At 43.5% G+C, this 22,550-nt stretch overlaps 1 protein-coding gene across 2 annotated transcripts in view; it reads left to right on the forward strand.

The window, feature by feature from the left end:
- Window positions 1-22,550, forward strand: part of LOC126094600 (neuroendocrine convertase 1-like) — a 484,920-nt gene that overhangs the window by 334,936 nt on the left and 127,434 nt on the right. For both annotated transcript variants that reach the window (XM_049909072.1, XM_049909073.1), the window contains exon 7: window positions 4,859-5,031. In XM_049909072.1, the coding sequence (XP_049765029.1) occupies window positions 4,859-5,031 (173 nt within the window). The remainder of the gene's footprint in view (window positions 1-4,858; window positions 5,032-22,550) is intronic.

Below are 22,550 nucleotides of genomic sequence, written 5' to 3' on the forward strand. Positions count from 1 at the left end.
GCTTGTAGTGCTGGTGCCTCCAGATTTTCTATGTATATATTAGAGCTGACACGTGCTCCATTACATTTAGCACGTAATGCAATTCTAGTTTACTTCCGCCTGCCACTGCTGTATCATTCATTAATCATATAGAGCTAATTATCTGTCCCTGATAAACAATAACAGTCATTCACGTATCCGGAATCAAATTGAAGCTGTTACAGTTTATAGCGCCACAGTAAATTCCGAAATACGTCCTCATCTGCATTTTGAATGTATTTCTCTCCATATACATTATAAACAGTAGTTCCGCAGTGTGTTTATACACGCGAGCGGCCTGACGATGCTACAGAAGCGACGTAGCAGGAAAACTGTCCGAGATTAGTGATTCATTATAACTCTGTTATAACTTCATTGTTAACATGCGCTTGGTTGTTTTTTATATGTTTACTATACATTATTTTAATCTTATTATTAATAACGGTCATTTTATACTTATACTTCTTTTCCACTGTAAACGACAATTTCTACTGTTCCATTTACAAATATTTAGTATATTATCCATTCTCAGCCACTGTAGTCGCATATAACGAAATAGTAAGCAAACACATGCATTAAAAGGAATTTAATTTATTTACCGTTTTCGGAGACTTAGTGCCCTTTTTCGGAAGGTTACCTATCGCATTAATTGCGACTGTCAGCAATATGATGCACACAATAAAATGACATGGTATGTGGTTCATAATGTCCGTACAAAATCGGTATAAAGAAGCGAAACAATAAATGCAGACATCATGCCAGAACGGGAACCAATGCTGATTGGCTACTTTTGTCGCATTATGTCTGCATGTGTAGTTTCGGTTCTTTATACTAATTTTACACATACGCTATGAACCACCAGGATAATGCTCGGGCATACACTGCCCGTGAAACTCAATGTGCTCTACAAGAAGTCCAGCAACTCCACTGACCACGGCCATCTCCGGACTTGTCTCCAGTCTCCCGTGTGACTCAACCAACAACTCTTGCAGAAATACGTGAACAGGTCGAGCTGGCGTGGCATAACGTATTCCCCTATTCGCCATCTGTACGACCGACCGGATTCCACCAGAGCACCCGCGTTGCCGCTCTTGTACTAATACGAGTGTCTCAGCATGGGTCGATATCTAGTACCCCAGAACCGCTTGTGCTATTGATCTGTAGATGTAATTGTTTTACGTAGTCCATATGAACTGCTGCAACAATAGACCTTGGTAACCTATAAAAGGATGTACTAGTATTTTCTCCGACTGTGTATATTGTGTTGACCCATAAGTCTTGGCGATTTTTTTTTTAAGTAAAAAATTTTGCGTGACATATAAAATGTTCTGGCGCTGCGTTTCATATTATTCGATAGACGATTATCCGCTCTACAAAACATTTTTAGTTTTTTTTTTGCCGATAGACATCTGGTCCTTTCAGATCATTAAAATGAATGGTCAAGTCGACAAGCGAAAGCGTCTCCTACATCTTCGGCGTCTTATTGATAATCGATGTGCCAAAGGCGCATAAGCTGCTCGAGAGATTTGCGAACTGTATAATGAAGAATCGGTGCATCTTAGGACGGCTTAAGATTGGTTTAAGTGATTCAAATATGGCAGTTTCGACCACAAATGCATGATTCACTACAAACTGTTTGATTGCAACCGAACTGTGTATCAGATGGAACTTTAAGTTCAAGAAATGGAATAAGCTAGCCAGAAAAAAAAATTGTCAGCTGCGAGTAGGAGTCGTGATCATTTTTGCCTGTTATCGACATTGATACAGGCAAGATATCGGTTCCAGAGATTCCAAGACTTTCAAGAATGTTTTAATTTCAATAACATAAATTTAGCATAAAGTCGTCCAGGAGGCAGGCGACCATTACAAAAGTAATCAGTAGTTCTCCAGCCACAAAAAAAGGAAAAAAATGGTTCAAGTGGCTCTGAGCACTATGGGACTTAACTTCTGAGGGCATCAGTCCCCTAGAACTTAGAACTACTTAAACCTAACTAACCTAAGGACATCACACACATCCATGCCCGAAGCAGGATTCAAACCTGCGACCGTAGCGGTCGCGCGGTTCCATACTGTAGCGCCTAGAACCGCTCGGCCACTCAGGCCGGCTCTCCATTCACGAACTGGTTCGCAACGGTTAAAGTCAAACATCAGGCACGGAATGACTATTACCCATATGAGGCGTTTCGGAATTTATCCACCATCAGATATCCAAGAGCGACTGCTGCACGATATCTACGGTGGCGTTTCACATAAAACTTGAAACGTCATATCTAATTGCAAATATCGCTCCTGGATATCTGATGATGGATAAATTCCTGAACGCGGCAGTAATTACTTGCCTGGTATTTCACTTTTACCGTTGCGACCTAATTAGCCTGAATACAGAACTGTTGACTCTTAATTTCAAGTCTGACGATGGATAACAAAGGACAAAAGAAATGTTTTTTCGTGTGGTAAAATTACAATTTAACAAGTTTCGTATTTTTTTTCATTTACTTGCACTGTGAATCCTTCCTTCTTGCCAAATTTCATAATTCCAGGTCTACGGGAACTACCCTAAGGGTTTGTATGAGTGAATTTGTATCAAAATATGACATTAATAGCCGTATCTTTTGACACAATGATTGTAAGACTTGAACGTCTACCCTTTGCTGATAAAAAGGGGTCTTAACCGATGGACGGAGAGACAGACAGTCATATCTACATCTAAATCCACATGATTACTCTGCAATTCACATTTAAGTGCTTGGCAGACATTTCATCGAACCACAATCATACTATCTCCCAACCATTCCACTTCCGAACAGCGCGCGGGAAAAACGAACACCTAAACCTTTCTGTTCGAGCTCTGATTTCTCTTATTTTATTTTGATGATCATTCCTACCTATGTAGGTTGGGCTCAACAAAATATTTTCGCATTCGGAAGAGAAAGTTGGTGACTGAAATTTCGTAAATAGATCTCACCGCGACGAAAAACGTCTTTGCTTTAATGACTTCCATCCCAACTCGCGTATCATATCTGCCACACTCTCTCCCCTATTACGCGATAATACAAAACGAGCTGCCCTTTTTTGCACCCTCTCGATGTCCTCCGTCAATCCCACCTGGTAAGGATCCCACACCGCGCAGCAATATTCTAACAGAGGACGAACGAGTGTAGTGTAAGCTGTCTCTTTAGTGGACTTGTTGCATCTTCTAAGTGTCCTGCCAATGAAACGCCACCTTTGGCTCGCCTTCCCCACAATATTATCTATGTGGTCTTTCCAACTGAAGTTGTTTGTAATTTTTACATCCAGGTACTTAGTTGAATTGACAGCCTTGAGAATTTTACTATTTATCGAGTAATCGAATGCCAACGGATTTCTTTTGGAACTCATGTGCATCACCTCACACTTATCGTTATTTATTGATTTGTTCTTCATTTCCTGTTTATTTTTGTGGAAACCGACACTAAAAAAAAGACCACCAGAACTTATGGGCCAGCCCATATAACGAATGAAAATTTTTTTTTCGTGTTATTTAATTAAAAATTTACGGGTTTCGGATTTTTTTTCCTTTGGTTGTACTGAGAGACCTTGTTTCTTGTAGGAATTTCATATTTCTAGGACTGCGGAAAGAACGCTATAGGTTTTGATGAATGACTGTGCGAGTGTCCAAATATGACGTAAATAAACCGTTTCTTTGGATTGGATTGACTTAGAAGTTTCAATTATTTACACCACCAAGGGACCATAGACATCTGTATGTGGCATAAATTTCAATGTGTTACATCGACTCGTTCGTGGGAAAAATGGTTTTTAATAGGCAGACAGACACAGACAGATGGTTGGACTACGAAGCGATCCTATAAAGGTTCCGCTTTTACCTACTGAAGTACGGAACTCAATAAACCACCCGATCGGCGATATGGCGTTCTTCTGTGACACGACAACGACCTCACATCACCAAATAAGCAATTCAAACTCTTAGCTGCCTTCAGATTTCTACCTGTTGCGATTCCTGTAGAATGCATTGCCTAGCGTACCGCTCAGTATTCACGTGGAGTTGAAGGTCTGTGTGGACATTAAAACCAGGCGATTTCTGCTATCTGGGCACTAAGCAGCTTACTGAACGTTGGGAAGAGGTTGTTAACGACAACAGAGAATACATCGTTTATTGATTTGTTGTTCATTTCCTGTTTATTTTTGTGGAAAGCGACACTAAAAAAGAAAAAGACCACCAGAACTTATGGGCCAGCCCAACAGCACAGACAGGTTTTTTTTGCGTTGGGGACGGGACGGGGGTGGGGGTGGGAAGGGAGTTGGTATACGGGCAGCACAGGCAGGAAGAAATCAAGGAGGTCATTTCAGGCTTGAGGTATACGAAGTGCAATGAAACAGCAAGATTTTGAGATGAAAAAGAATATGAAGCTTGGGTTCATTCTATACAGCGTCATAAAAATTGTTTGACTACGACAGACCTACTTACGGAGACGAATCTTTCTAAAAGATACTGAAGGTTTTCGTAGAACGGAATGTTAATGTCTCTAAAGTTCATTTCCTCGTGCCTCTTGTTTACTTACTCGGAACTGATACAGTAAATAAAAATAAAAGGGTCGATACGGAAAGGGACGCATAATTTCAGTCTATTGATGTAGTTGTCGTAACTGGATGATACGTCACACGAGAACCAACTCTTATTATTACACAGAGTTTTAGGTAGGTTATAATTTACAAAGATGTTTTTTTTCTGAAGTAATTGATTTGTAAAAGACAGAGTGGTCGCATTCAGTGTCAACTTTATGAAAAGAGCGGCGACTTCAGTAGCATTATACCACAAGTGCATACGGTTAACCCACAGGGGTGCGCTTGCTGGATGGTGACGTCAACGACAGGGTGGAGGGCGTGTCGCTGGGCTGGGCGCACCAGCTGGTCGACATCTACAGCGCCTCCTGGGGGCCCAACGACGACGGCCGGACCGTGGAGGGCCCGGGCCGGCTCGCCACTGAAGCCATCGAGAGGGGCATCCGAGAGGTGAGCTCCGCCGCTGACCGGTATTATCGCAGACCCACTGAGCGCATCCGAGATGCCACCGAGACATATTCAGGGTAAACAATGATGACACCGACAGACTTCAAATGGCTCTGAGCACTATGGGACTCAAAAAAAAAAAAAAAAAGTTTCAAATGGCTCTGAGCACTATGGGACTCAACTGCTGTCCCCTAGAACTTAGAACTACTTAAACCTAACTAACCTAAGGACAGCACACAACACCCAGCCATAACGAGGCAGAGAAAATCCCTGACCCCGCCGGGAATCGAACCCGGGAACCCGGGCGTGGGAAGCGAGAACGCTACCGCACGACCACGAGATGCGGGCTTATGGGACTCAACTGCTGTGGTCATCAGTCCCCTAGAACTTAGAACTACTTAAACCTAACTGACCTAAGGACATCAGACACACCCATGCCCGAGGCAGGATTCGAACCTGCGACCGTAGCAGCAGCGCGGCTCCGGACTGGAGCGCCTACAACCGCACGGCCACCGCGGCTGGTACCGACAGACTGCTGGGACCGATTCCTGATTGGAAATAGAGGAAAAAAAGGCCTATGCGCATCGTTGCCGTGGTAGATGGCGCTGACGAATGGAAGTTCCTCTGTCTACGTGCCGTGTGTTCCTTTTGCGTTGCAGGCTGTGTGATCGACGCAGCGTACTGTAAGCAGCAGGGTGATCAGATATTCGTGTTGGGAACAAGCCGAAATGGTGTTTGTGCACGGCTAAGCAGATGGAAACTGCCGAGAGACAGAAACCGGTCCTCCAGATCTGGTGTACATACAGTCCGCTGCTTTCCTACTCATTAGTCTGTCTGAAAGGACCCGTGACGACACAAAAGCTTGGAATGTCGTGTGATCTGGTTGGTGTCTGTGAGAGTACTGGTTTTGGTACAGCCGTCCTGCCTCTCGACAGTTTCATCTGCTTGGCCGTACACAGACACCATCGCTGCTTGCTCCAGACGTGAATACCGGACCATTCTGCTGCTTACAGTAAACGCATCAATCACACAGTCTGCAACACACACAGCATATGGTAGGAGGAACTTTTATTCGTCAGCGCCATCTACCGTGCCAATGATGTATTTCCGCTCATATGCTCATAGGGTCTTTTTTCCCCTACGTCGAGCCAGGATTCTGTCCCCATAGTTTGTCGTTTTTATTAGTGTTTATCCTGTATAAGTACCGACCACATCCGAGTCTCTGTGAAATGTGGACGTTGGCTGAGCGGTCATGGAGCATAACGCCCGCCACTACCCACTTTCCTCTCCCCCTCTCTCACCCTCCCCAACCCCCCCCCCCCCCCCCCCACCAACGCACCACCAACACATTTTGACTCATGTAGTCCATTTCTGCGACATGTGGCCAACACTGTCATGTGATAAAGTACACTTTTCGCTGTCCCTGTTCCAACACATATCTCACTCAACGAAAAATTATGTGTCCTGACATCGAATGCCTGCGAAAACTTTCAAGTCCTAATTATCTCAAATCACTTGGAGGAATATACTATATCCAAATATGGACTGAACACCACGAAACTATCACACTACGTGCGAGAGATCTAGGTTGTACATCATTCATCATCATCGTCAGTTTCCTGATATGTTTGTAGTTCCTTTGCGTCACTATTTCTGGTGGTCCATCACTTCCTTCTTAACTATACCTACACTCTAAGATTGCTCTTAAAACCACTCTTTTGATCGTAATTTAAGTCCGATCCAGTTTCTTCTCCTTTTTCTTACGTTAAGTATTTTTCTCTGCTCTCCAACTCCTCTCATAGCCTCCTCATTATTTACTCTATCAAACTTATTCTGTCCACATTCCGCCAAGTAAACATCTCAAAAGACTTCAGCCTTATTCTATCATTATTCTCCCGTTCCAACATCCTAGAGAACAACCCTCAAATGTTTGTCCATACTGCTGCAGAAAACTTTCCTTTTCTTACAAAATTACAAAATGTCTCTTTCGCCACTGCTATCTTGGTATGAATTTCTGTGCCGTTCCAGTCGCTTTCTTTCCTGCTTCCTAGATATTTAAAGGTTTGCGCATCTAGTGTCACGCCATTCATAGTGCCATTACTTCTGTTTTCTTTGTATTGATTATCAATCCATTGATCTTTCCGATTAATTCCCGCAATTATTTTTCATCCGTTCCTACAACGGCCGTGTTGTCTCAGTGCTCAAACTCCATGTTATTCTCTTGACTTCCTGGGGTCACTGCTGCCATATCCTTAAATTAAGGACAGAAAATGTATGAGATATATTTTTATTTTACTCCCTCTCCTAGCTTTGAGAGACGAAATAGTGAAGGTACCAGAGCATCAAGTAGGTAAAATGACTTGGGCTAATAGATATCCTTGGGTAACAGAAGAGACATTGAATTTAATTGATGAAAGGACAAAAATATAAAAATGCAGTAAATGAAGCAGACAAAAAGGAATACAAACGTCTCAAAAATGAGATCGACAGGAAGTGCAAAATGGCTAAGCAGGGATGGCTAGAGGACAAATGTAAGGATGTAGAGGCACATATCACTACGGGTAAGATAGATACTGCCTACAGGAAAATTAAAGAGACCATTGGAGAAAAAAGATCCACTTGTATGATTGTTAAGAGCTCAGATGGAAACCAAGTTCTAAGCAAAGAAGGGAAAGCAGAAAGGTGGAAGGAGTATATTGAGGGTCTATACAAGGGCGATGTTCTTGAGGGCAATATTATAGAAATGGAAGAGATTGTAGATGAAGATGAAATAGGAGATATGATACTGCGTGATGAGTTTGACAGAGCACTAAAAGACCTGAGTCGAAACAAGGTCACAGGAGTAGACAACATTCCATTAGAACTACTGACAGCCTTCGGAGAGCCAGCCCTGACAAAACTCTACCATCTAGTGAATAAGATGTATGAGACAGGCGAAATACTCTCAGACTTCAAGAAGAGTATAATAATTCTAATCCCAAAGAAAGCAGGTGTTGACAGATGTGAAAATTACCGTACTATCAGTTTAATAAGCCATGGCTGCAAGATACTAACGTGAATTCTTTACAGATGACTGGAAAAATTGGTAGAAGCCGACCTCGGGGAAGATCAGTTTGGATTCCGTAGAAATGGTGGAACACGTGAGGCAATACTGACCCTACGACCTATCTTAGAAAATAGATTCAGGAAAGGCAAACCTACGTTTCTAGCATTTGTAGACTTCGAGAAAGCTTTTGACAGTGTTAACTGGAATACTCTCTTTCAAATTCTGAAGGTGGCAGGGGTAAAATACAGGGAGCGAAAGGCTTTTTACAATTTGTACAGAAACAAGATGTCAGTTATAAGACTCGAGTGGCATGAAAGGGAAGCAGTGTTTGGGAAGGGAGTGAGACAGGGTTGTAGCCTATCCCCGATGTTATTCAATCTGTATATTGAGCAAGCAGTAAAGGAAACAAAAGAAAAAATCGGAGTTGGAATTAAAATCCATGGAGAAGAAATAAAAACTTTGATTTTCGCCGATGACATTGTAATTCTGTCAGATACAGCAAAGACTTGGAAGAGCAGTTGAACGGAATGGACAGTGTCTTGAAAGGAGGATATAAGATGAATATCAACCTAAGCAAAACGAGAATAAAGGAATGTAGTCGAACTAAATCGGGTGACGCTGCGGGAATTAGATTAGGAAATGAGATGCTTAAAGTAGTAGATGAGCTTTGCTATTTGCGGAGCAAAATAACGGCTGATCGTCGAAGTAGAGAGGATATAAAATGTAGACTGGCAATGGCAAGGAGAGCGTTTCTGAAGAAGAGAAATTTGTTTACATCGAGTGTAGATTTGAGTGTCAGGAATTCTTTTCTGAAAGTATTTGTATGGAGTGAAACGTGGGCGATAAATAGTTTAGACAAGAAGAGAATAGAAGCTTTCGAAATGTGGTGCTACAGAAGAATGCTGAAGATTAGATGGGTAGATCACATAACTAATGAGGAGGTATTGAATAGAATTGGGGAGAAAAGGAGTTTGTGGCACAACTTGACTAGAAGAGGGGATCGGTTGGTAGGGCATATTCTGAGGCATCAAGGGATCACTAATTTAGTATTGGAGGGCAGCGTGGGGGGTAAAAATTGTAGACTAAGAGAGGAATACACTAAACAGATTCAGAAGGATGTAGGTTGCAGTAGGTAATGGGAGATGAAGAAGCTTGCACAGGATAGAGTAGCATGGAGAGCTGCAGCAAACCAGTCTGTGGACTAAAGACCACAACAACAACTACAACAACTCCTAATTCAGTCGTGCTGGTAATTCTTCCTTTCATTTTCACTGATACTTCACCACATCAGTAACAGACAGAAACGCAAGTTCACATACTTGCTCTGAAGTTCACCTTTGACACACACACACACACACACACACACACACACACACACACACACAGTGGTTACGGTTACTACAAGCCACACAATTTGGGAAACGGGGCCAAATTTCAAGTAGTTTACTGTCGAGTTGACATTTTCACACACAAATGTTTTATTCACATCTTATAGAAACTAGCAGTACGGCAATCAACAACCTTTCAAAACACGCTAACGGCAATCAAGTAATTTATAGCAATACAACAGTTTAAAAAATTTAAAGAACATTAGTAAACAGGCTACTAAAGTAAATACAGAACTATGTTAATAAAGTACGGTGAGGTAGTGAAGCTACCAACACAGCCATTAAAAAAAAATGAGATGACTCAGCAAACACACGATTAATGGCAATAAAGGAATGGAGGAATTTAAAAAAGTTTTTAAACAAAAGAGTCTTGGAATATCATTAGAACGTAACAGAGATGACGGATCCGTGTAATGCGGCCACAAATCACCCACTCAGGGATGCTCAGGCTAGGCAGAATACTGGCCAATTTAAATACGCCCGTAAACACAATTACCACTCTCAGGCTGGTCACTGCACCGACTTTTAGCCAGCGAAAACTTGTAATAAAATGTTTTCACTTGCTGGCAGAATTACAGCTAACCTCGTGCAAGGAAACATTACACCACACAGTCCTGAATGAGCGACCACATGATCAACCAACAAGAGGCATGAATTTACTTATAACACACGACAGAATAGCGAAACAATTAAACTGCCAAAACTACACCTCCCATCGGGCAGTAACGAAAGGAGGAGGAAAGATCGCTGTCTTCAATTACACCGGTGCCGTGGACTGGAAACACGATCGCCGGAGGCCACAAGGCAGAAGAGACACTGGTTACGCAAACTTATTACTTAATGACTAAAGCCTCCACTAACTTAACTTGCAATTATGCTCGAGCAGGCAGTACACGACCTCCGATGGCAAGGATCTACACATCCGACCGCGCACGCGTCGCCAGTGTACCCAACACGCCCCGGTCACGTGACAACACGCTCTGACACCGGAGTTCACGTCTTCTCAGCAACGTTGACGGGTAGTGACCGCTCCTTCATGTTAGGTGTCTCCTTTTAAACTCCAGTGTTGAAACGGAGGATTTAAAGAAGCTTGTTAACTCCCACCAAGGTGAAAAGAACAGCAACTACTCGTGGGGCGATTCTGTATACAACCAACCCGCGGGGAGGTCTTCCGTCAACTCGACCCGCTCGTTACACACAACCGACATACAGCACGTGGCGACTCGGTACAACCGACCACGCCTGGTCCGCGCTGGCGAGCCACACTGCCCTCCCGTGTCCACCAGACTCTCTGAGCGCACCCCCTACTTCCGCGCCATCACACGAAGTTACCACCGGTCAAAGATCTCACTTCCTCCATAGCAGTTTCCCGGAAGCAAAAACGCAGATATCGATATCCGAGGGAAAAGACAACCAAGCAGCCACTTAATGACAGACAACATATCAAACAAACATCTCAGGGGAACAAAAAGGAAAACCAATGCAACTTAAGCACAAGGTGTAGCACGAGTCGATACAAGGCTCAACCTTCTATTATACAACAAACTCATACGAAACAAAGAATAATAATTTTATATTCTGCAGACTTTCTGGTCAGGGGCTGATCTGCATGTTGTAATATTTGAAGAAGTATTTGAAAGTCAAGATCACATTTAAGTATTTATTTTGAACTGATGCCCGGTTTCAATAATACTTTGCTGTTACCTTCGGATCCAAAGGAAGGCAGACAGGAAAAACACAGCGAACAGAAGCACATCGTGTGAGTTTCCTGTATTTTCCTTGTGGTACCTTGCTTTAGGTCCGAATATGACAGAAAAGTACTGCTGAATAAAGTCTTCACTTCAAAATAAATACGTTTTTACATGTGACCATGGCTCTGAAGTATTTCTTCAAATATTACAAAGAATAATAAACTTTTGCACACAGTTTGCAAATACTAACAACGTAACAACATTATTCTATCTGTGAAGGTTTTCGCCGCCTGTGAATGCAAAAAAAGAAATATTTATGTGCTTCTGGCTACACTTTGTCGCTTAGGTCGCTGTGCGACCACACGGTTCGGTAAGACTACTGTCCCTTCCCATCTTCTGGCGAACTGACGTATCACAGTTCAGCTCCTTATATACGTATTAGTGTCAGAGATGAACACATTCCGCCTTTAACCTCCCCATGCTTGCCTTTTAGGCAGACACGCAAGCTGCCGCTACGCCGAACCCAAAAAGGCTAAAGGAGTATTATTTGCCCGCTCGGATTCTCGCTCTGCTACACGAGATATGCTGTATGTTTTTATTGCAGTGTTATAAGCATGGTTCGGAAGTTGATGAAAAGTTCTCTTTTACCCCAGCAAAACAAGACGAGGCTCAATGAAATATATATTCATTTCGGGTCGTTGCCGACCAGAAAGTTGTGGATGTTATTTGCCCCTTTTTTTTACTTTTCGGCGAATTTTGAACTTATATATTTATTTAGATGTTAGCAGATTTCTGTAACTTCACGTCCTTTTTACTAGTAATGGCTGTTTTCAACTCGAATCATCATCAGGTCACCTCCAATGCATGTTAACTGATGCGCGCAGAATCATCTCTGGATGTAGAGTTCCCTTACATGCACGAACCTGAGGATGTCTGTCTTACTGAACGCCAACTAAAGTAAAGTTTTGGAAGTCTAGTTTCTGAACTGAGCCAAATAAGACCCCAATTATACCAGTTTTAATTACTTTTTGTAGGATGTGTTTTACAGGTTCGCCGAATTCATTCTAAGTGGCCAAAATAGTTCATTCTAAATTCCTCAGGTGCATCTTAGCAAACACGAACCTCTTTTTCCGTATAACGCCAGCCTAAACAGTACATGTCTGAAAGAGGAAGCTTTTCTTTAATATTAAGCTTTCTTCGCACTACGCTACATACCAAAAATGTGATTTTTTATGTACAGTGATCCATAATATTTCCTGCTTCATTCAACGTTTGCCCTAATTTTAGAAAGCCTGTATACTGGTAAATGGTCTCAAGTCATTGGCAAACATTTCCACACACTTATCAGCCACAAAATCTTCGTCCTCTCTCAACATATTTTGAAATGAATTAACTGATGGACAAAAACCCGAGGTTGCCGAATGAGAGTTTAGTAACTTTTTACACAATTTGCATTGCGAGATACCTATTGACTAATTTGATGCTGCCTCATAAACACACGAAGATTTTTCTCCAGCTGGACTTTGTTTCGTGAGGGCTATATATTCCCCATTTGTTAATTTCTCCTTGGCCTCGTGTAAATTTGAATTGTTCATTTGCTGCTCCCACCGTTAAGATAGCTGAGCTGCAGTGAAGCTACCAATGCAAACATATACCTAGTTACTCACTTTGTGTTGAAAGCGCAAACTGTTGGTAGTTGCAGCAGGCTGACCGGGTCCCATGAAGCTTGCCAGACTTGCAAAAACCCAAACTGGTCTGCTTAGACCACTGTGCATAAGTTCACATGTTGAGCTGCTTAAATGATTGTGGCAGTGATAGGGGCTGGAAAGTGGAAGTAAATTTGCACGCCTCTGATTAGTGTCGAGCACTTAAATCTCACAAACGCAGCTCCACAACGGTTGAACATTGGCCTGGTCGATTGTTTACGTATCTGGCAACAGGTGTCGGCCAATCGCTTCAGCCCTACGCGATGCACGTCGCAGTTACCTTTCCCGTCGTATTCCTCCAAAGGCTGGCTGCAAAGTTGGGCTGAGGGCGAAACAGTTATCTCAATTAACAAAATTCATCGACACTCGTAAGTACATTGTCTCCTTAATAAAGCTGTCCCAGAAGCCATTAGTTGAGCAGATGGCAGACATCTTTTCAATTTCCAACATGTAGTTTTCCAGTAAGCTGCTCACGGCTAGAGCAAATATATTTTCCTGCTATAGTCGTAGTTTGCGTATGTGTTCCGTCCGTAGCAAGGAGATACATCCCTGCGTTTGTCCAATGTAAACATTCCCACGGCAACTGATACACCCAGGCATACGATGTCCAAGGTCATATTTCATGCTACCCTGAAAGTTCCTTATTTTTGCAGCCGGACGAAATATTGGTATTGGTACCTTTCTTAGAGAGCGCTTGCCGAAATTGCCGCAATCTATGGCCAGGAACGCAATCCTCCAGTATTTTTCATTGTTTTCTTCTGTATCTTATACTATATGACAGGTGCTTTAATTTTATATTTTAGTTATTGAGAAACTGTGTTAAATTTTCTTTCTTCCAGCATACATTTAATTCATGAGGGGTGAATATGCGACCCTTTAACACAATGCAGCGCTTCAGCAACCGTGAATTGTTTATGTTGTTGTTGTTGTGGTCTTCAGTCCCGAGACTGGTTTGATGCAGCTCTCTATGCTACTCTATCCTGTGAAAGTTTCTTCATCTCCCAGTATCTACTGCAACCTACATCCTTCTGAATCTGCTAAGTGTATTCATCTCTTGGTCTCCCTCTACGATTTTTACCCTCCACACTGCCCTCCAATGCTAAATTTGTGATCCCTTGATGCCTCAAAACATGTCCTATCAACCGATCCCTTCTTCTAGTCAAGTTGTGCCACAAACTTCTCTTCTCCCCAATCCTATTCAATACCTCCTCATTAGTTACGTGCTCTACCCACCTTATCTTCAGCATTCTTCTGTAGCACCACATTTCGAAAGCTTCTATTCTCTTCTTGTCCAAACTAGTTATCGTCCATGTTTCACTTCCATACATGGCTACACTCCATTCAAATACTTTCAGAAACGACTTCCTGACACTTAAATCTATACTCGATGTTAACAAATTCCTCTTCTTGAGAAACGCTTTCCTTGCCATTGCCAGTCTACATTTTATATCCTCTCTACTTCGACCATCATCGGTTATTCTACTCCCTAAATAGCAAAACTCCTTTACTACTTTAAGTGTCTCATTTCCTAATCTAATTCCCTCAGCATCACCCGACTTAATTTGACTACATTCCATTATCCTCGTTTTGCTTTTGTTGATGTTCATCTTATATCCTCCTCTCACGACACTGTCCATTCCATTCAACCGCTCTTCCAAGTCCTTTGCTGTCTCTGACAGAATTACAATGTCATCGGCGAAACTCAAAGTTTTTACTTCTTCTCCATGAATTTTAATACCTACTCCGAATTTTTCTTTTGTTTCCTTTACTGCTTGCTCAATATACAGATTGAATAACATCGGGGAGAGGCTACAACCCTGTCTTACTCCTTTCCCAACCACTGCTTCCCTTTCATGCCCCTCGACTCTTATAATTGCCATCTGGTTTCTGTACAAACTGTAAATAGCCTTTCGCTCCCTGTATTTTACCCCTGCCACCTTCAGAATTTGAAAGAGAGTATTCCAGTTAACATTGTCAAAAGCTTTCTCTAAGTCTACAAATGCTAGAAACGTAGGTTTGCCTTTTCTTAATCTTTCTTCTAAGATAAGTCGTAAGGTCAGTATTGCCTCACGTGTTCCAACATTTCTACGGAATCCAAACTGATCTTCTCCGAAGTCGGCTTCTACCAGTTTTTCCATTCGTCTGTAAAGAATTCGCGTTAGTATTTTGCAGCTGTGACTTATTAAACTGATAGTTCGGTAATTTTCACATCTGTCAACACCTGCTTTCTTTTGGGTTGGAATTATTATATTCTTCTTGAAGTCTGAGGGTATTTCGCCTGTCTCATACATCGTACTCACCAGATGGTAGAGTTTTGTCATGACTGGCTCTCCCGAGGCCATCAGTAGTTCAAATGGAATGTTGTCTACTCCCGGGGCCTTGTTTCGACTCAGGTCTTTCAGTGCTCTGTCAAACTCTTCACGCAGTATCTTATCTCCCATTTCGTCTTCATCTACATCCTCTTCCATTTCCATAATATTGTCCTCAAGTACATCGCCCTTGTATAAACCCTCTATATACTCCTTCCACATTTCTGCCTTCCCTTCTTTGCTTAGAACTGGGTTGCCATCTGAGCTCTTGATATTCATACAAGTGGTTCTCTTCTCTCCAAAGGTCTCTTTAATTTTCCTGTAGGCAGTATCTATCTTACCCCTAGTAAGACAAGCCTCTACATCCTTACATTTGTCCTCTAGCCATCCCTGTTTAGCCATTTTGCACTTCCTGACGATATCATTTTTGAGACGTTTGTATTCCTTTTTGCCTGCTTCATTTACTGCATTTTTATATTTTCTCCTTTCATCAATTAAATTCAATATTTCTTCTGTTACCCAAGGATTTCTATTAGCCCTCGTCTTTTTACCTACTTGATCCTCTGCTGCCTTCACTACTTCATCCCTCAGAGCTACCCATTCTTCTTCTACTGTATTTCTTTCCCCCATTCCTGTCAATTGTTCCCTTATGCTCTCCCTGAAACTCTCTACAACCTCTGGTTCTTTCAGTTTATCCAGGTCCCATCTCCTTAAATTCCCACCTTTTTGCAGTTTCTTCAGTTTCAATCTGCAGTTCATAACCAATAGATTGTGGTCAGAATCCACATCTGCCCCTGGAAATGTCTTACAATTTAAAACCTGGTTCCTAAATCTCTGTCTTACCATTATATAATCTATCTGATACCTTTTAGTATCTCCAGGATTCTTCCAGGTATACAACCTTCTTTTATGATTCTTGAACCAAGTGTTGGCTAAGATTAAGTTATGCTCTGTGCAAAATTCTACAAGGCGGCTTCCTCTTTCATTCCTTCCCCCAAATCCATATTCACCTACTATGTTTCCTTCTCTCCCTTTTCCTACTGACGAATTCCAGTCACCCATGACTATTAAATTTTCGTCTCCCTTCACTTCCTGAATAATTTCTTTTATCACGTCATACATTTCATCTATTTCTTCATCATCTGTAGAGGTAGTTGGCATATAAACTTGTACTACTGTAGTAGGCATGGGCTTTGTGTCTATCTTGGCCACAATAATGCGTTCACTATGCTGTTTGTAGTAGCTAACCCGCACTCCTATTTTTTTATTCATTATTAAACCTACTCCTGCATTACCCCTATTTGATTTTGTATTTATAACCCTGTAATCACCTGACCAAAAGTCTTGTTCCTCCTGCCACCGAACTTCACTAATTCCCACAATATCTAACTTTAACCTATCCATTTCCCTTTTTAAATTTTCTAACCTACCTGCCCGATTAAGGGATCTGACATTCCACGCTCCGATCCGTAGAACGCCAGTTTTCTTTCTCCTGATAACGACGTCCTCCTGAGTAGTCCCCGCCCGGAGATCCGAATGGGGGACTATTTTACCTCCGGAATATTTTACCCAAGAGGACGCCATCATCATTTAATCGTACAGTAGAGCTGCATGTCCTCGGGAAAAATTACGGCTGTAGTTTCCCCTTGCTTTCAGCCGTTCGCAGTACCAGCACAGCAAGGCCGTTTTGGTTAATGTTACAAGGCCAGATCAGTCAATCATCCAGACTGTTGCCCCTGCAACTACTAAAAAGGCTGCTGCCCCTCTTCAGGAACCACATGTTTGTCTGGCCTCTCAACAGATACCCCTCCGTTGTGGTTGCACCTACGGTACGGCCATCTGTATCGCTGAGGCACGCAAGCCTCCCCACCAACGGCAAGGTCCATGGTTCATGGGGGGTGAATTGTTTAGACAATAAGAAATTCTGCCTTCAGTTGCAAGGTAATATTTTTTAGTTTACCTAGGTTTCGATGCCAATAATAGTATCTTCTTCAGAACCTATAAATTAACCCATACGGACAAATATTAAACATTGAAATATATCATCAATCTAATGATTTCATAATAAGGAAAATCATGATACTTACAAAAATTAAAGTATTTTGATGCCCAAACTTTGGCCATGTCACAGAATAAAACTAATGCAGAATAAAGACGCATAATCATAAGACTATGTCTGTCAGTGTTAAAAACAATAAGAAAAACGTAGACGCAGCTACGCCGGGCCAGTAATAAGGGTCACACGTAAGCAACAAGAAAACTAGGCGTCGCGAGCAGTTCTACGGCGAGGCTCGGCCAGCAGACAAGCGCGTTCGTGAGCGCATGCGGCAAGCGCTACAGACAAGCTGTATCAAAAATACTTATCGCAACGTTAACTGTAGACAAAATGTGAGCCCGCCCGGTTGGCCGTGCGGTCTAACGCACGGTTTTCCGGGCGCGAATGAGCGCCTGGTCCCTGGCACGAATCCGCCCGGCGGAGCCGGCCTGTGTAGCCGAGCGGTTCTAGGCGTTACAGTCTGGAACCGCGCGACCGCTACGATCGCAGGTTCGAATCCTGCCTCGGGCATGGATGTGTGTGATGTCCTTAGGTTAGTTAGGTTTAAGTAGTTCTAAGTTCTACGGGACTAATGACCTCAGAAGTTGAGTCCCGCAGTGCTCAGAGCCAGCCGCCCGGCGGATTTGTGTCGATGTCCGGTGAACAGGCCAGTCTGTGGATGGTTTTTAGGCTGTTTTCCATCTGGCTCGGCGAATGCGGGCTGGTTTCCCTTATTCCGCCTCAGTTACACTACGTCGGCGATTGCTGCGCAAACAAGTTCTCCACGTACGCGTACACCACCATTATTCTACCACGCAAACATAGGGGTTATACTCGTCTGGTGTGAGACGTTCCCTGGAGGGTCCACCTGGGGCCGAACCGCACTGTAACCCTGGGTTCGGTGTGGGGCGGCGGAGGGGTGAAGTGGACTGCAGTAGTCGTTGTGGGGTTGTGGTCCACTGCGGATGCGGCGGGGACGGAGCCTCTCCGTGGTTTCTAGGTCCCCGTTTAACATACAATACAATACATACATACAAACAAAATGTGACAGGAAACAGTCCTGCAAATGGAGAAATGCCTACCTATGGTACAGCACATTAATCAGTTTTCCTAAGAAGTAGCAAATATTCTTTCTTATTGTCTGAATATACGACATTGCATTTCATTATTGAAACACTACAATAGGTGAGAGCGCTGTACATTGCAACACTTTAACATTTTCTGCTGTTTATAAGTGCTGCAGTCTTTTCCTGACACTGCAATAACTACTCCGGAAAGCAAGGTTTTTGTAAATGTGAAAAACTGTTCCAAGCCACAACGTGGCCATGTACCTGAGGTACAGCCAAATGAAAACAAAACAGATGGAAGAAAGGTAAGAAAACTGCTTATAATTCCAAGAGTAATCATCATCACTGTTAATAAATTTCTCCAACTGTGAGACAAGATGGTTAGTACCTTCATGGAGAATTGTTAGCGGTTGCCTGCGGAAACGTGGTAGCACCCAAGTGTGCACTTCTTGGTCCGAATCAAATCGATGGCACGATTGTCTATCTTCACGGCTCTAAAAGCATGAAAATCACATGGGGAGAAATCGGGACTGTATGGAAGATGTGTAAGGACTTCCCAGCCAAACGTGTGCAGCGTAGTCATAAGCGCAGGCACGCCAGCACCGGGAAAGTCATAGTGACATTTTTCTTTGCTTGCAAGGGCCCACTACTTACTGAATTTCTCGAAAATAGCACCACAATTAACGCACAGCAGTACGAGTACACTTTGCAAACATTTAAGCACGCCATCAGGTTCAAATTCACAGGAATGTTGATGGACGGCATCTTTTTGTTGCAGCCAGCCGTTGCCCAGGTTGTTTCGATGACGATGCAGAAGTATCGCTCCGAAGCTGTTCCACATCTCCATACAATCTCGACCTCTTCAAATACACCTCAAATAAAAGTTTTGCATCTCCCCGGTTCCCAGAACTCCTGACGATAGACGTTGACTGAGGACATTGTATCACAGACACACTCCTTTGACTGTTCAGAGATGTCACTAACCCCCCCCCCCCAAATGATATATGCAACCATGCGCGAGCAGCGCCTGTTAGACGGAGGGTGTCCGACAGCAGATCAGTAGCAGTCATTCAACCAGGGAGGAGATACACGTCTCGTGTTGCCTGTACTTCAACCATGCCTATACGGTCAATACTGCGGTTCGATCGCGCCCGCATTGTTACGTTGTGCCAGGAAGGGCTCTCAACAAGGGAAGTGTCCAGGCGTCTCGCAGTGAACCGAAGCGATGTTGTTCGGACATGGAGGAGATACAAAGAGACTGGAACTGTCGATGATATACTCTCTCAGGCCGCCCAAGGGCTACTACTGCAGTGGATGACCAGTATCTACTGATTATGGCTCGAAGGGAACCCTGACAGTAACACCACCATGTTCAATAATCCAGAATGAAATTTTCACTTTGCAGCGGAGTGTGCGCTGATATGAAATTTCCTGGCAGATTAAAACTGTGTGCCCGACCGAGACTCGAACTCGGGAACTTTGCCTTTCGCGGGCAAGTGCTCTACCATCTGAGCTACCGAGGCACGACTCACGCCCGGTACTCACAGCTTTACTTCTGCCAGTACCTCGTCTCCTACCTTCCCAACTTTACAGAAGCTCTCCTGCGAACCTTGCAGAACTAGCACTCCTGAAAGAAAGGATATTGCGGAGACATGGCTTAGCCACAGCCTGGGGGATGTTTCCAGAATGAGATTTTCACTCTGCAGCGGAGTGTGCGCTGATATGAAACTTCCTGGCAGATTAAAACTGTGTGCCCGACTGAGACTCGAACTCGGGAAGGTAGGAGACGAGGTACTGGCAGAAGTAAAGCTGTGAGTACCGGGCGTTAGTCGTGCTTCGGTAGCTCAGATGGTAGAGCACTTGCCCGCGAAAGGCAAAGGTCGCGAGTTCGAGTCTCGGTCGGGCACACAGTTTTAATCTGCCAGGAAGTTTCATGTTGAATAATATTTTTCGTGCAGCCACAAGACGTCGTGTTACGACTCAAACTGTGCGCAGTAGGCTGCATGATGCGCAACTTCACTCCCGACGTCCATGGCGAGGTCCATCTTTGCAACCACGACAGATTGGCCCAACAAATGGTTCAAATGGCTCTGAGCACTATGGGACTCAACATCTGAGGTCATCAGTCCCTTAGAAGTTAGAACTACTTAAACATAGCTAACCTAAGGACATCACACACATCCATGCCCGAGGCAGGATTGGAACTTGCTACCGTAGCGGTCGCGTGGTTCCAGAATTGGCTCAACAACATGCCGAATGGACCGCTCAGGACAGGCATCATGTTCTCTTCACCGATGAGTGTCGCATGTGCCTTCAACCAGATAATCGTCCGAGGCATGTTTGGAGGCAACCCGGTCAGGCTGAACGCCTGAGACACACTGTCCAGCGGGTACAGCAAGGTGGACGTTCCCTGATGTTTTAGAGTGGCATTATGTGGGGCGACGTACGCCGCTGGTTCAAATTGGTTCAAATGGCTCTGAGCACTATGGGACTTAACATCTGTGGTCATCAGTCCCCTAGAACTTAGAACTAATTAAACCTAACTAACCTAAGGACATCACACACATTCATGCCCGAAGCAGGATTCGAACCTGCGACCGAAGCAGTCGCGCGGTTCCGGACTGAGCGCCTAGAATCGCGAGACCACCGCGGCCGGCAACGCCGCTGGTGGTCACGGAAAGCGTCGTAATGGCTGCCATCCTCCGATCGATAGTGCAACCATATCGGCAGCATATTGACGCGGCATTCGTCTTCATGGACGACAATTCGCGCTCCAATCGTGCACATCTTGTGAATGACTACCTTCAGGATGACATCGCTCGACTAGATTGGCAGGCATGTTCTGCAGACATGAACCCTATCGAACATGCCTGGGATGACTGAAAAGGGCTGTTTATGGACGACGTGACCCACCTACTACTCTTAGGGATCTACACTGAATATTCGTTGAGGAGCGGGACAATCTGGACCAGCAGTGCTTGATGAACTTGTGGATAGTATGCCAAGACGAATACGGGCATGCTTCAACGTAAGAGGACGTGCTGTAGGGTATTAGAGGTACCTGTGTGTACAGAAATCTGGACCACCACCTCTGAAGGTCTCTCTCTGTATGGTGGTACAACATGCAATGTGTGGTTTTCATGAGCAATAAAAACGGCAGAAATGATGTTTATGTTGATCCCTTTTCCAATCATCTGTACAGGTTCCGGAACTCTCGAAACCGAGGTGATGCAAAATTTTTTTTGGTGGTGTATTTTTGGAGCCTTGGAGAAACACATTCGTGGAGCTGATTTTCCTCGGATGAAGAGATGCACACGTTTGTGCAGTCATGGTTCCGTAGGCAACCGCTAAAATTTTCTCTTGAAGACATTGACCATCTTGTTTCACACTGTGATAAATGTGTTAACAGATGTGACGCTTACTTTTGAAATAACTTACCCTTTTTTCCACCTGTCTCGTTTCCGTTTGACTGCCCCTTATACGTATGACAATTTCTTTAAGAAATGCAGTGACTGCTTCAATATTAGTATTGCAGAATAGGTAGAGTCATATCGTAATATCCCATAGGTGTGCGATTTGAATGGAGTTCCTGGATATTTAATAGCATTAGCAGCTCATCAAACGTCAAGTCTTCAATTTCATTTAATTTATATATTGCTAATTCAGTTATATTCGAGCCATGCAAACATACCTAAGAGTCATGTGACTTGCATTATCCTTATTTGTTGGTTCCTTTGCTCCTCGAGGTTGAAGGTTGTCTGGCAGCGATAGAACGTGCTACTCTGTAGACGAAGCGTTTGTGGAAATATAACCAGTTCTAAGTCGATAAACAGATTAAAGATACGCATGGTTTTTTAATATAAATGATGGGTACAAATTGAAGTTTTTTACAAAATACATTGTTAAATGTGAGAAAGCACTTCGCTTTATTAAACGCGAAGGTCTTGCACTGGGACAAGCTGAGTAGCTGTTGTTCTTGTTGTCTTCAGTCCTGAGACTGGTTTGATGCAGCTCTCCATGCTACTCTATCCTGTGCAAGCTTCTTCATCTCCCAGTACCTACTGCAACCTACATCCTTCTGAATCTGCTTAGTGTATTCATCTCTTGGTCTCCCCCTATGATTTTTACCCTCCACGCTGCCTTCCAATACTAAATTGGTGATCCCTTGATGCCTCAGAACATGTCCTACCAACCGATCCCTTCTTCTGGTCAAGTTGTGCCACAAACTTCTCTTCTCCCCAATCCTATTCAATACTTCCTCATTAGTTATGTGATCTACC

Source organism: Schistocerca cancellata, chromosome 8, assembly GCF_023864275.1.
Source record: "Schistocerca cancellata isolate TAMUIC-IGC-003103 chromosome 8, iqSchCanc2.1, whole genome shotgun sequence".
In the NCBI taxonomy this organism is placed as follows: domain Eukaryota; kingdom Metazoa; phylum Arthropoda; class Insecta; order Orthoptera; family Acrididae; genus Schistocerca; species Schistocerca cancellata.